Raw genomic sequence first — 11,851 nt, forward strand, 5'->3', positions numbered from 1 at the left:
GTTCCGTGCGAACAGGATTAATTTTCATTGATTTTTACAAAGCTAGAAAAAGTAAGAAAAAAAATGCACTCTCGGTGGGACTCGAACCCACAATCCCTTGATTAGAAGTCAAATGCCTTGTCCATTAGGCCACGAGAGCAACCACTGGACATTCATGAGGTCGAGAAGGTTTCACTTGTGAGATTAGTTTCGAAGTTATAACATAATTCAAAACAAGCTACTGAAGATCAATTGATTAGTTGGGATGACAAACAACACGAAATATATTAAGATCAATCATATGAGATTTTTGAGCTTGCCACCGCATTTTCGAGTGAATGCATCTGGCGGATGCAAATACTTCCCAGACACAAACGCGTTGGTCGCAACCTGCGCAAACTTTTCCGTGTAGTGGCTGAAATCCCAGAAAACGAACTGGGCCGGAGTTGTGCACAAAGTGTAGCCTGGCTGCCCGCATCCAATGCTGATGTTGAAGTTGAAGGGCCCCTCGGCGCCACAGCAAGCTGAACTCGTATCAGTGAATCCTGCGAGTTTTACAAGAATTTATTGACATCACGATCGAAAAGCTTAATTACCGTGTTTTCCAGGATTGTTCATGACGTCTTTGTGGATTCCTTCGAAGTCCGCAAATGCAAGAAAGCTATCAGTGTATTTGGCTTTCAGATCTTTGACCAGTTTTCTCAGCATGGCATTGTGCGCAGCAGTCAGGTTGTAGAGCTTCTCCCTGTTAACAAAATTTCCAAACGATCTGTAGGCTGGATTATCCACTGCCGGAGGCATCCCAATGAACAGAAAGTTTCTCGCCCCGGATCCATGCAACTCCTGGTAGAAAAAATGTCCACCAGGAACTAAGCTTTTACAATTAAAAGCAAAAGAAAATTTGTTTCACCTCAAAGAAATGCTTTATGGATCCTCTCACAAGTGGCAACAGCGTACAGTTCAGCACGTCAGGACTCATGCCTCCCTTAAAGAGCCCGACTGTGTAATCGTTGCTTCCAATCTCGCCTATTACGTAGAGTCCCTTGGAGAACGCAGTCACTGCCTAGAAAACAAAAGAGAAAAAATATCAAATTCTAAGTTTTACCCCTCCCAACTCACCAGCTTGTGTTGTCTCTGCTGCCTAGCCAGCTTCTTAAATCTTAGAAACCAGCCGAGCTCATCGAGCAGCGAGTAAGGAACTACGGTGGTGACATTGCGAGATTCGTAGAAACTATGCTCGATAGCCGTTCCTCCACCAAGAGCAAAGTTTGCACCATACCGGAAGCTGGAAGCGAGTGGCTGAAAGTAAGCACCAGGGAAATCCTCAAATCCAAGAGCTTCAGCTGAAACCATTAAACAGTTTGGTTAGCAAAATGAAAATTTCAGAGTAAAAATTGGACTCGAGACAATCACCCAAGAAATCTGAGATCATCCGGCCGTCGGAGAAGCGTCCGGTTGCGTGGCCAAAGAATGTCTGCCCGTACGGAAGCTCGTTGCTGATGATCACTGGAGGGACGGGTTGCTGAAACACTTGCGGATACAGAGCGGCTTTGTTGCCCACATCCAGGTACGAATCTCCAAACACAAACATTGCTGGAAAGCAGAGATTGGAGCCATCAGAAAGCTTAGATGCTGCCCCAGCAGCAGCAGCAGCAGAAGCAGCGAGGACGAGTAGCAATGCGAACATCTGCACTGCAGCAGGAAAAGTCAAAGCGCAGAAAAATTACTGTAGATTGCATTCTCACCTTCTCCTACTTCCTTGGAAATGAGGGAACTTCTAGCATATTTAAGCAAAACCATAGACATGATCTGAACATGTCAAGTTGCATAACGTTTCAATAATGTATGTCAAAAGCTCAAAAACCTAGGGGAAGCATAAAACCATTTGAGCGTACTCTAAGCTCGCTAACTTTCCAGAGTCGAAAACTAATAAAATCTGATGCAAAAGCCCTGAGTTGTTCAAAGCTATAGAACGTAGAGGTTGAAATGCCAGTTCTGTAGGTAAGGGACGTGTCATGAGACCACAAATTTCGATTATAACACTCCTACTCGCTCAGTCTTCGCTTGAGTCCTAGAAATATGGCGTGACCAGGCTTTTATTTAAGAAAAAAATACTTCACATTTTTATGTTTCCTGCCGATTGTATGCATGAGTAATATAAATCTGTTGTGAAAGTGCATGCTTTTATTTCCTCTTCTACTTCAGAAGTCCGTCTCGCCCAATTCTCTTCGATATCCTGTTTACTATACTGAAGAGCTTTATCACCGGTAAAAATTCGGATGATAGAGTTGAAAAATCTAATAGCTCCTCCATCTAAATTTCTTGATATATTCACAGGAAGACTCAACTCCTGCTCACATAGATCAAGTGTACCCAAGAGATAATCCCCATCTGGATAGATATTTGGTGCAAAATATTGTTGTCGAAGGTTATGAGTACACTCCTGTAGCTTGGAGTTCAAGTGCTGTATGAATCTTCCTGTAGAGACAAACGTTAAGTGAGGAAAGTCCCATCTTTGCAAATCTCAAACCTTCAACAGGATCTTTACAACAAACTTTGCTTATTTTGCTATGCACGATAGAGACTATGCCTTCACACTTTAACACACCATAACGCCACTCTTTACGCGTTGGGCAAATGCAAGGAAATGGGTAAACAAACGTTAGCAACCATGCATAATATCAACATAATCGACGTACTCTCTTTAGTCCAATCGTGAATGTAAATTGGAGTATAACTTCCTCTCTTTGCATTCTGGATAGCAGCCTTGATGGCATAGGCCGAGCCTTGGTCGAGTTTCCTAGAATCGCCGTTTCCATCACACTTGATTATTATCCCTGTCACCAAATTATCTAAAGGGCCCAGTGTTGTATCGTGTACTTTTCCCTGATCCAGACACGAAACTAAATGAACATGATTAATATACTTGGGATGTGGAAATACCTCGAAGTCGCATAGATCAAGTCCCGCTAGCTCACCAGCATCTTCATCCCTTCCATACCTTATTTCATCACTTTTTTGCTCAAGGTCCCCTGGAGAGAAGGGATTAGAAAAAAACAAAAACTACCATAGCTCTATGTTCACAAGCTTCTTGCCTCCAGCCACGATTTCCACATCCCCAGTGCATAGCAGTTTAATGTTTTGGAGAAGACTTGCGTACACAATCTTATTAAGTCTATCCTTGTACTGCTTTCTCGTTGTAATTACCGGACGCAAGAGGATATCAATGGCCTTATCAAGAGCTTCTTCTTTCATCAGCTGTCCATCAACCACATTATCAGAGGGCATGTCCTTCAAGTGTAAGGCGGTTCTGATCTTTAGAAATGGATTGGTAATGGCCAATAGCCTTCGGTTGCAGTTACTCTTCTGTAGAATGGAGGATAGGACTTCACCAAGACTGCGGAAAAAGGAAGGACATACCTCGACTGTGAATGGATTCTCCAGAAGTTTTGGTTTCTTTCGAAAAGGTGATGGACCAATTTTGTCGGCAGGTCGCTTGCCACTCGCCTTATCCAACGAAATCTTATACTCTGATTCGACTTGTCTAATCTCTGCTAGAGCTGCTAGAGCTGCTTTTGCTGCCTTCAATCTAGACGCTTTTAATACTTCTTGCGCTTCCTCTGCTTTATCATGCTCTTTTCGCTTTTGGCCCAGAAGCCGCGCCAGAGTATCCCACAACCCCATCGAACACAAATCCCTAAGGTTATAGTTGATTAGGTATTAAAATAACTTGTTAATTTAAAGTATATTTGTGGTTTATTTATAAACACGCTGTTAATAAAACTGTGCCCATTATTCATATTAATTTTCATCAAAACAAAACAGAGTTTCAGAGAATTAGCTCAGAACTACGTCCGCATATGGTTTCCAAATTGCCACTGCCGATTCATCCATTTCCAGCGAAAAGAGCAAGCCTCGGAGCATCAGGATCGTACGAACAACCTTGGGTTACCAACAAAAAAGCGTCAAGGAGAGAAAGAGCGATTGATTGAGTGCTCACCATCCAAAGCTCTTGATTGAAGGAACGCATTGGGACCTTCCGTAGGATGGAGTTTTCGGCCATGGGTGACACCGTTGCTTCTTCGACGTAGCACGTATCAAAGAGCATCCTGGCCATCATGACGAGCACTTCGACGCTCACTTCCTTTGAAGGCGTAGAAGAATCCTCAAAAACGATTCCCATTTCGCAAAGGACCCGAGCGGCAGCTACAGCGTCGTCACTTGCCAGTGAAATGACCATTCTGGCAAATTGCTTTCGTGACTCTTCACCAAGCACCTTGCTCTTGGAAAGGAAAACAAAAAAACAAGTTAGAAGGTATAAAGAAAACGAGATGATTTACTTGGCCGAAATCCAGAAGACCGAGCCGACCATCTGTTAATAAGAGTAAGTTTCCCGCATGCGGATCAGCATGGAAGATGCCATCTATAAGGATCATCTGAGGAACCACCAGAATTTAGTCACCACTCACCATGAGCTTGTAGCTTACCTGACCGTAAGCCTCTATGAGATTTTTTACCACGTCTCTTAGTTTTGGTATTCTAGAAATACGATTTAAAAACATGCATAAATCATGCCAAAAAATTTAGCAGTACCTTGGTTGCAAAGACTCGTCTGCATTACGATGCAGAATGTGGGTAAATGGTGTTCCATGAAGCCTCTGGAGTCAAAAGCAAGTAAAAAAGGAACAAAAAAAAATTTAAAAACGAAAAACAATTCTTGGGCTTTTACCTCCATGACTATAAGTCGCTGCGTGCAAAGATTTTCAATTGGCGAAGGACACACAATCCTTGAAAATCCATGGGTTTCAAGGCTACTTTTAATACGCAGCTGCAAAAGAGCAGGAACATGAGAGACATAATTAGTCGCAGAAAATGAGGAGTATACCATGAACCAGACTTCTCGTTCAAAGTTAAATTCAAGAGGTATTGTCGCCTGGATTTCTTTCACAATCTAGAAAACACCAAGAAGATTGACAATGATAGAACACGAAAGCCACATACCGGTGTGAGATCGACTGGTAGCTGTCCTTTTAGAAAACGAGCCACCTACAGCAACAGGAGTTCCGGATGATATTCTTTCAAGAGTACAGTGCATACCCTTGCAAGATTTCGTAGATCAGAATGCATTATAGTATCCATTCCGAGATGTTGTACTTTAACTACAACCGGTGTTCCGTCGATTAGCGTGGCCCCATGAACCTGTTGAAAGCTATCAGCCTTAATAAAAAATGTTGTAATATACCTGAGCAATCGACGCTGCGGCAATCGGATCTTCCTCAACATTTGAGAAAAGTGCATCCAGTGGGGTGACAATGTCCTTGCCTTTCGGGCATAATGCAAGCTCCTTCTCGATACTCTTTTTAACCCGCGAGAAAGGCGTTGGAGGCGCATCGTCAAGGTGTTTCGAGAGCCATTTTCTCCATTGCCCTGGAACAAACTCCTACACACGACAGATTAGTGCAAAAGACCAAAGACTCACTCGTACTTACAGCTTTAGAAGCAAGGATTTGAGCAGACTTCACATAAAATCCACTCATATCCAGCACAAGCTGGTGGACCATCTTCCCTCCCCACTCGTGCCGTCTATCCCATAACTTATCCCGTTCGTCTCGGCTCTTGTTCCGTGCGTTCAGCTTTGTGATCATATACCTTCCGGACAGAAACACCTATGACTTATAATCAGAAACACCAGGCAAATGCTCAAGTCAATCAGTAAACAAACCTTGTGTATATAGGAAGCAAACGCCTCCAAAAACGAGCAGTCCGATACAGGTCGGGAAAAATCCACTGGATCAGCGGTCTCGAAATCGTAAGTGTCGTTACAGGAGTAGCGACATATCCCAGAAACGCCTCCTGTGGAGGATGGCCGCGGAACTACAAAGATCAAACCAAAGAAGGCAAGTTTGATCAAAACCAAAGAAAGAAAGAACTACAACTGACCTTACGACCGAGAAGCGTCATAGCCGAATGACAAAACGCTGCCACTTGCAACGACTGCCAAGCCCATCTAAAGAACAATTTCGACACCAGCAAGACACCAATCGTAGAAACGAATGCCGTGGCACCGCGAAATGAATTCCGCCGCACGACGATTGGAGCGCGATCTACCAGCGGCCGCGACACCGCCCGGAGGCCCCCGGGCGACCGCATTCCAGCCATCGCCAGATTCGGCGCCTCGCCCTGCGCATCACGAACGCAATCACGATCGATCCGGTGAAATCGCGAAGGAGCTCGCTTACCCGCGCGGCGCTCGCTTCCATTGCCACCAGTTGCTAAAACCCTAGATCCCCGCCACGCGTGCTAACGAATAGATGCCACGTGGCACAATTAGCCCTTTTTAATACACAAGGCATTCCTTTAGGTTGCACTCTCGCAGAGGAGGATGATCATGAACAAGGAGGCGAGTCACTACATCCATAGTTCGCGAAATCTTCTCCCCAAGGCGACTTTCGACAATCTCATGACTTTGTTTCGGAATCTTCGCCACTGCCGCACGGAGTCTTTGATGGGGATTCGACTGCTCCTCGCTCCACACCCCCATTGCTGGGAGGAATTCCTGCAGTTTTGGCCTGGGGGCGAGAAAGCGATAGAACCGCTGGAGATGGAGTGGTTTGGGCCGAGCTACAAGGTTCTGGAGCAGCGGGAGAGCCCTAAAGGGGATGGCGGCGTGCTCAACACTACATTGGGCCTCGCCAAGCGGCCCATCGAGAGCCGCACGACCATCAAGACGGTGCACGAGAAGGCGCTGTTCGATTGCGAGGACGAGCAATTCGAGACCGACATGGCGATCGGGCACCTCGGCTGGGCGATCGATCTCATCGCGCGGCTCACGGAAACAAGGACGAAAATCGGCAGGAAGAGGGACTTGGATCTCCTGGTGGCTCGACTGTCGATGGCGCTGCAGTGGAGCAAGGCCCAGGTGATCGAGTTACTGCGCAAGGAGGAAGCAGCGGAGGTTTGCTCGCGGCTCCGGGATGCCAAGGATGCCATGCTCAAGAACAGGGAAAAGGTTCGTACGGAATGGGCCGCGGCGTACAGGGAACACACCGGTCACCCCGCGGCGCCGTACGGGGACGTACCGGTCATCGCCGCCGACAGCGCGTTGGTGGCCGAGATCCGCGAGGCACACGACAGGAACTCCGCGACCCACTCGCACTACTCCCTCTTGTCGGCGCTCTTGCCGGCCGACATTGCCCTCGACATACGCACGGACGACAATGTCAACGTAGACGTCAACGCGCTGGTCAACGGCTGCCTGTCCTCGCCGTGCCGCGCCTGGAGCTACTTCCTGGGGAATATCCTCGGCCTCGGGGCGCCGGTACCGCCGGTGGACGCCGGGACGCCGCTGTACCGCACGGACGACTCCCCCCGCGCCGCCGGCGGCGCCGCGCGGATCTTCTACGGCCCGGAGGAGCTCTACGTGCTACTTCGGCTGTACGCCAAGCTCCACGACCGCGTCTCTTCGGCCAGGGCGACATGCACGGATCTGGGAAAGCTTCCACTCTATGCGAATTTCCTCGCCTCGGCACCCGGGAGGGATCCATTCCAAGAACGCGGCTCCGGCGAAGAATGGAGGAGTGCTCTCGGGCACGGGGTATACACAATCCACGAGCTCCTGGCGAGGATCAGCAAGAACATCCGCGAGCTCCACCCCGATTCCAAGGCCGTTCAGGCGATCCAGCTCCACGAGATCGAGGCGGCGAGGTGGCGGGGCGGCGAGATCGACGACGGCGGCTACTTCGCCAACGCCAAGTTCGCGCTGCTACCGTACGAGGGGATCTACCAGTTCGAGGTTGTGGACACCGCTCCCGGGAGGGTGACGATCAACGTGAGGTTTTTTCCCGACGAGTTCTCCCGTGTCAGCGATCTCAACACGATCCGGGAGCTCATCGGGTACTACGCGCAGCAGGAATGGGTGGAGGGGCTACTGGCGGATGTGGAGGAGGAGCAGCGGCGGGGGTGTCCCGTGTTCTTGAGGAGGAACCTCCGGAAGGCCTTGGCTATGGAGGATTACAGGATACATATACTCAATGAGTGTTTGCACAGGGTGACGGAAAGAGGTCACAGGATAGTGTGTCACACGGAGGACCTTTTGGTGCGATTTAAGGGGAAATTGGCTCAGAAGTTTAAAATTTTCCCTGGGAAGGAGAAGAGGCCGGCTACTGTGGAGGACGCTCTCGCGCGGTTGAGAGGGAAATTGGCTGATCAGTTTAATGGGACGGACAAGAGGAAGGCTATGAACGGAACAGTGGAGGGAGATCACAGGGACAAAAGAGTAAAACGCTGCTAGAACGAGCGGGACAGGAGCGCAGGAGGACTCGAGAGATTTTTTAAGTGCCCGAGAGTTTGAAGATAACTCCGCCGTTGCATTCAAGTGGACATAGCGTCCATGTAACAACGCCGATTTGTTTGTATGTATTTTTCTGGCAGCTTCACCAGGCTTTTGTGAAGAAACCAGGAGCCTTAGTGTTGTTGCTGCTGCTGCTCGTCCGGGTTTGGAATCCCGATTGGGGAAAGAACCTGGAGGTCAAGAAGCATCGAATATAAAACAATGTAAGTTTGATTCAACAAACAAACCCGTCTAGAGATCTCGGCTCGCATTCTAGCTTCTGTTCTTCTCCAGTTCTCTTCCAGTCTTCCAATCTCGTCTGCCAAGCGAAGTTCATGAGCGAAAGGAAATACAGATCAAACGAACTTACTTATAAGGGGGCTGAGATCTTCTTGAGGTCTTCTGGCTCTCAACCAAAAGTAAGGAGACTGCACTTCAATCGAGAGACATCAGAACATGTACATAAAAACTTGATCAATGTACCTCGTCACGGCTCGAATCATCGTCAGAGATACTTTCACTACCTCCTTGACAATGCTTTCGGCCTGTAAATCGTAGCACGTTGTGGACGGTTGCATTCTGATAGAAACCTGACCTTTGGTAATCCGTGACAGGATGTCATCCACCCTATACAAACTTCTGGAAGGAATCAGAAACGAAAATGTTGAACAAATGCATACTTCTCTTGTGGCTTCCTTGAAAAACTTTTTCTCGATCGGGATTTTTCCGGAGACTTCGAAGAGCCGCGTGGTTGCTGCAACCAATGGTCTCAGTATGTATACATGTAATCTGCAGTGCCACTACCACGCAAATATCGAATTTCGAATCAACTATCTCGTTGTTTAAATCAGCCAGAGTCTGCCACAACTCACAATTCAGACAGACAAGTTTTCATATGAACGTGCTTACTTTTCTAACAAAAGACTTGTCCTGCTCCATCTTCCCCTTCAAGTACTCAAATACTTCAAATGAAGCCTCTTGCCTAAGCCATCGTACAAAGAAGGAAAAGAAAAATAGAGAGAAAAAGGCGTGTACCTTGAGAATACTGAGCGAATGGTAGTTTCAGCAAGACGCAGTAACTGGTCCTTCTTCGACAGAGAAGCTTTCAACTCTCTGCAACATTTCTCCTGCTGTCTAAACTCCTGGCGTGGAGAAAAAAATGTTTATTAACGTTTCTTCTTACTGCGAGCTAAGGACTTACCGCACCTTTTCTTTCATCTGTAAAGCCGCCTCTAAACTGTGAACTCTTTCCTGTGAAGTCTCGGGCTGCTGCAGCATGCAAAACAACATCCACGTCAAGTCGAAATCCGCGAGAGGTTGCATACCTTATTGGAAACTTTGTCGAATTTCCAGTCGTCTAACTTAAGCTGGAGATCCGAGATGGTAGTACGGAGATCGGATGATAGCTGCTGGATAGAATCCCCATTTTTATCTCTCGATTCAACAACATCTTTCTCCTGGTCACGAAAAAAACCGCGAATAAAATCTCACACTCAAAACAAAATTCGAGAAGTTATACCATAGAGCAGTTACATTTGATGAAATCTTGCCTGATCCACCTGTTCCTTGTGCATCAGCTTCTGCCGAACATCCTCATTGATCTTCTCCTGCCTGGATTGATCGATCCAAGACCAAAACATTACAAAATCCAGCACACAAAGCCAGGATTACCTTTCGAGCGCCGATAGCTGTGCACGAAGCGCGATTTGGAGCTGCTGGATGACGTGATCCTTGGCCTGCATTGCCGCCTCCCAATTCTGGAGCGCATCCCTAGACCTGTTGATGAGCTGATCGTGCTGCTCGCGCAGCTCCACAAGCTGCTCCTCTTTCCTCCCCAGCGCTGCCTGCAATCCAACCCACGCATTCTTGTCGCCCCCGCCCTTCTTGGGAGGCGGGCTCCCGGGCGGCGATTCGGGCGGATTATTGGCGGCACTCGCTCTCCGCCTGGCGCTCATGGGATCAAATCCAAATTTTTTCCAATCCAGCCCTAACCAAAGAATAGACGGCCAGGATTCGTTGCCCTAAGTTTTAGGGTTCTTCGGCGCCGGAGGCTAGAGCGAGGAGGAGGCGAGGCGGGGCGCGTCGCGAATCATGGGTAGGATTTTGCGCATTGGATCTTGGATCTCACACTCGCTGGCTCAGGTATCTCGCGCGATTCGCTTCACAAGAGGAGGGCCACCGGTGGGAAGAAGAAGGCATGGAGGAAGAAGAGGAAGTAAGTCTCGGATTCGGCGAAGGGATGGATCTCTAACACGGAAATTTTCCTTTTTGTGTGTAGATACGAGCTCGGGAGGCAGCCGGCAATGACCAAACTGGCGGCCAAGACCGTCCGCCGCATTCGCGTCCGCGGTGGCAACTTTAAGCTCCGCGCGCTGAGGCTCGACGCCGGGAACTACTCGTGGGGGACCGAGGCGGTGGCGCGCAAGACGAGGATCCTGGAGGTGGTGTACAACGCCTCCAACAACGAGCTCGTCCGGACCCAGACGCTGGTGAAGAGCGCCATCGTCCAGGTGGACGCGACGCCTTTCCGCGCCTGGTACAACCAGCACTACGGCGTGGATCTCTCGCGCAAGAAGAAGCCTTCGGCCGTGAAGAAGGAGAAGGAAGGCGAGGTACGCGCTCTCGCTCTTTTCGTTCTTCGTGTTTGGCTTGATTCCTTTTGTGATTTGGAGTTCCTAGCTTTGCTTTGGTTGTGTTCTTGGGCTCTTCCGATTCTTTTGTTATCGTGGTATGCTTTTTGTGTTTTGACTTGGAGTTTCTTCTCTTTTCTTTGATTGTGTTCTTGGTATGCCTTTTGTGGTTTGATAGTTTCTACTCTTTTCTTTGATTGGTGTTTTACTTGTGGAGCTGAGTTTTACGAGTTTTGCGCTTCAGGAAGCTACAACTGAAGCCGGCCCGGCCGCCGAGGAAGAGAAGCCCAAGAGCAAGCACACCCTGCGAAAGCTTGCCAATAGAGCGGAGGGTCACAAGCTCGACCCACACATCGAGGAGCAAATGGCGAGTGGAAGGCTGCTGGCTTGCATCGCGTCCCGTCCTGGGCAGTGCGGACGCGCGGACGGGTAAGTCGAGCCAGTCATCCAGCTCTCTCAGATCATTCAACCCGTGCTGGTACTCATCCGACCCGTGTGGTTTTGTTCTTTCAGGTACATTCTGGAAGGTAAGGAGCTCGAGTTTTACATGAAGAAGATTCAGAAGAAAAAGGGGAAGAGCGCTTCCTAGGCTGTGTCGCTCACTGGTAGTGCTGCTACTCACCCTTCGCTCCGGCAGAGTGTGGTCAAAGCTCTTGTTTTTTGGGAAATTTAAAAAGACAACTCTTTTGCTTCACACTTGCTATGGTTTCTCTGCTAAGATTAGCCAAAATCAATCGTTGCTTGAAGCTTCATCCTTTGTCTTGGGAGAGGATCGAACCTTTGAGCTTTTCTTTGTCCGCATGTGAATCATGCATAAGCGATGTTTGCCATTGTCTTGTTGCTGTTGATTGCTTCAGTAGCTCTAGTGGGACTCCAAATCGATTCTTTACCCATTGCGCATCACAAAAGAGGG

General features: G+C 48.3%; 4 protein-coding genes and 1 non-coding gene across 8 annotated transcripts; 1 reads left to right on the forward strand and 4 right to left on the reverse strand.

The window, feature by feature from the left end:
- Positions 1 to 66: 66 nt before the first annotated feature.
- TRNAR-UCU lies at positions 67 to 139 on the reverse strand. Its single transcript has one exon. It is a non-coding gene; the product is annotated as a tRNA-Arg (tRNA).
- Positions 140 to 276: 137 nt separating this feature from the next.
- On the reverse strand, positions 277 to 3,663 carry LOC9655239 (GDSL esterase/lipase At1g28590). The gene is made up of 8 exons (XM_024668465.1): positions 3,064 to 3,663; positions 2,679 to 2,865; positions 1,862 to 1,974; positions 1,393 to 1,666; positions 1,099 to 1,322; positions 890 to 1,042; positions 576 to 822; positions 277 to 524 (listed from the first exon to the last, which is right to left on the reverse strand). The coding sequence occupies exons 1-8, from the start codon at positions 3,661 to 3,663 to the stop codon at positions 277 to 279; spliced, it is 2,046 nt and encodes a 681-aa protein (XP_024524233.1).
- A 90-nt stretch (positions 3,664 to 3,753) lies between these two features.
- Positions 3,754 to 6,270, reverse strand: LOC9655240 (uncharacterized protein slr0889). The gene is made up of 14 exons (XM_002963665.2): positions 6,219 to 6,270; positions 5,920 to 6,159; positions 5,702 to 5,853; positions 5,469 to 5,628; positions 5,222 to 5,419; positions 5,077 to 5,178; positions 4,981 to 5,025; positions 4,865 to 4,930; positions 4,709 to 4,807; positions 4,573 to 4,637; positions 4,467 to 4,518; positions 4,320 to 4,415; positions 3,980 to 4,261; positions 3,754 to 3,921 (listed from the first exon to the last, which is right to left on the reverse strand). Exons 1-14 carry the CDS (start codon positions 6,237 to 6,239, stop codon positions 3,817 to 3,819), a joined length of 1,683 nt encoding a protein of 560 aa, XP_002963711.2. The 5' UTR covers positions 6,240 to 6,270; the 3' UTR covers positions 3,754 to 3,816.
- A 2,054-nt stretch (positions 6,271 to 8,324) lies between these two features.
- On the reverse strand, positions 8,325 to 10,282 carry LOC9643508. 4 transcript variants are annotated; one of them, XM_024668605.1, is made up of 13 exons: positions 9,980 to 10,282; positions 9,828 to 9,919; positions 9,634 to 9,765; positions 9,515 to 9,577; positions 9,344 to 9,450; positions 9,218 to 9,290; positions 9,113 to 9,166; positions 8,989 to 9,062; positions 8,904 to 8,935; positions 8,792 to 8,853; positions 8,679 to 8,736; positions 8,557 to 8,627; positions 8,325 to 8,499 (listed from the first exon to the last, which is right to left on the reverse strand). In XM_024668605.1, exons 2-13 carry the CDS (start codon positions 9,828 to 9,830, stop codon positions 8,443 to 8,445), a joined length of 786 nt encoding a protein of 261 aa, XP_024524373.1. In that variant the 5' UTR covers positions 9,831 to 9,919; positions 9,980 to 10,282; the 3' UTR covers positions 8,325 to 8,442. The 4 variants fall into 4 exon arrangements, with proteins under 4 accessions (XP_024524373.1, XP_024524372.1, XP_024524371.1 ...); XM_024668604.1 differs by having other exon boundaries at positions 8,904 to 8,944; XM_024668603.1 differs by having other exon boundaries at positions 8,904 to 8,947.
- Positions 10,283 to 10,319: 37 nt separating this feature from the next.
- LOC9655242 (40S ribosomal protein S8) lies at positions 10,320 to 11,632 on the forward strand. Its single transcript, XM_024668607.1, has 5 exons — positions 10,320 to 10,403; positions 10,451 to 10,523; positions 10,587 to 10,920; positions 11,183 to 11,367; positions 11,452 to 11,632. Exons 1-5 carry the CDS (start codon positions 10,400 to 10,402, stop codon positions 11,525 to 11,527), a joined length of 672 nt encoding a protein of 223 aa, XP_024524375.1. The 5' UTR covers positions 10,320 to 10,399; the 3' UTR covers positions 11,528 to 11,632.
- Positions 11,633 to 11,851: the final 219 nt, after the last annotated feature.

The sequence above is a fragment of the Selaginella moellendorffii genome, unplaced genomic scaffold (genome assembly GCF_000143415.4).
Source record: "Selaginella moellendorffii unplaced genomic scaffold, v1.0 SELMOscaffold_3, whole genome shotgun sequence".
In the NCBI taxonomy this organism is placed as follows: domain Eukaryota; kingdom Viridiplantae; phylum Streptophyta; class Lycopodiopsida; order Selaginellales; family Selaginellaceae; genus Selaginella; species Selaginella moellendorffii.

Excerpts from the sequence above, each read along its gene's own strand:
- LOC9655239 (XM_024668465.1), bottom strand. The coding sequence starts at position 3,663 with ATGGGGTTGTGGGATACTCTGGCGCGGCTTCTGGGCCAAAAGCGAAAA. Across the intron at positions 1,043-1,098 it reads AGCAGAGACAACACAAGCTG|GCAGTGACTGCGTTCTCCAA; the intron begins GTGAGTTGGGAG and ends TTTGTTTTCTAG. Across the intron at positions 823-889 it reads CCATAAAGCATTTCTTTGAG|GAGTTGCATGGATCCGGGGC; the intron begins GTGAAACAAATT and ends TTTTTCTACCAG.
- LOC9655240 (XM_002963665.2), bottom strand. The coding sequence starts at position 6,239 with ATGGAAGCGAGCGCCGCGCGG. Across the intron at positions 5,854-5,919 it reads TGACGCTTCTCGGTCGTAAG|TTCCGCGGCCATCCTCCACA; the intron begins GTCAGTTGTAGT and ends TGATCTTTGTAG. Across the intron at positions 3,922-3,979 it reads TCAATCAAGAGCTTTGGATG|GTTGTTCGTACGATCCTGAT; the intron begins GTGAGCACTCAA and ends TGGTAACCCAAG.
- LOC9643508 (XM_024668603.1), bottom strand. Across the intron at positions 9,291-9,343 it reads ATTCGCTCAGTATTCTCAAG|GCAAGAGGCTTCATTTGAAG; the intron begins GTACACGCCTTT and ends ACGATGGCTTAG. Across the intron at positions 8,500-8,556 it reads GAGCCGAGATCTCTAGACGG|GTTCTTTCCCCAATCGGGAT; the intron begins GTTTGTTTGTTG and ends CTTGACCTCCAG.
- LOC9655242 (XM_024668607.1), top strand. Across the intron at positions 10,524-10,586 it reads GCATGGAGGAAGAAGAGGAA|ATACGAGCTCGGGAGGCAGC; the intron begins GTAAGTCTCGGA and ends TTTTGTGTGTAG. Across the intron at positions 10,921-11,182 it reads AGAAGGAGAAGGAAGGCGAG|GAAGCTACAACTGAAGCCGG; the intron begins GTACGCGCTCTC and ends TTTGCGCTTCAG.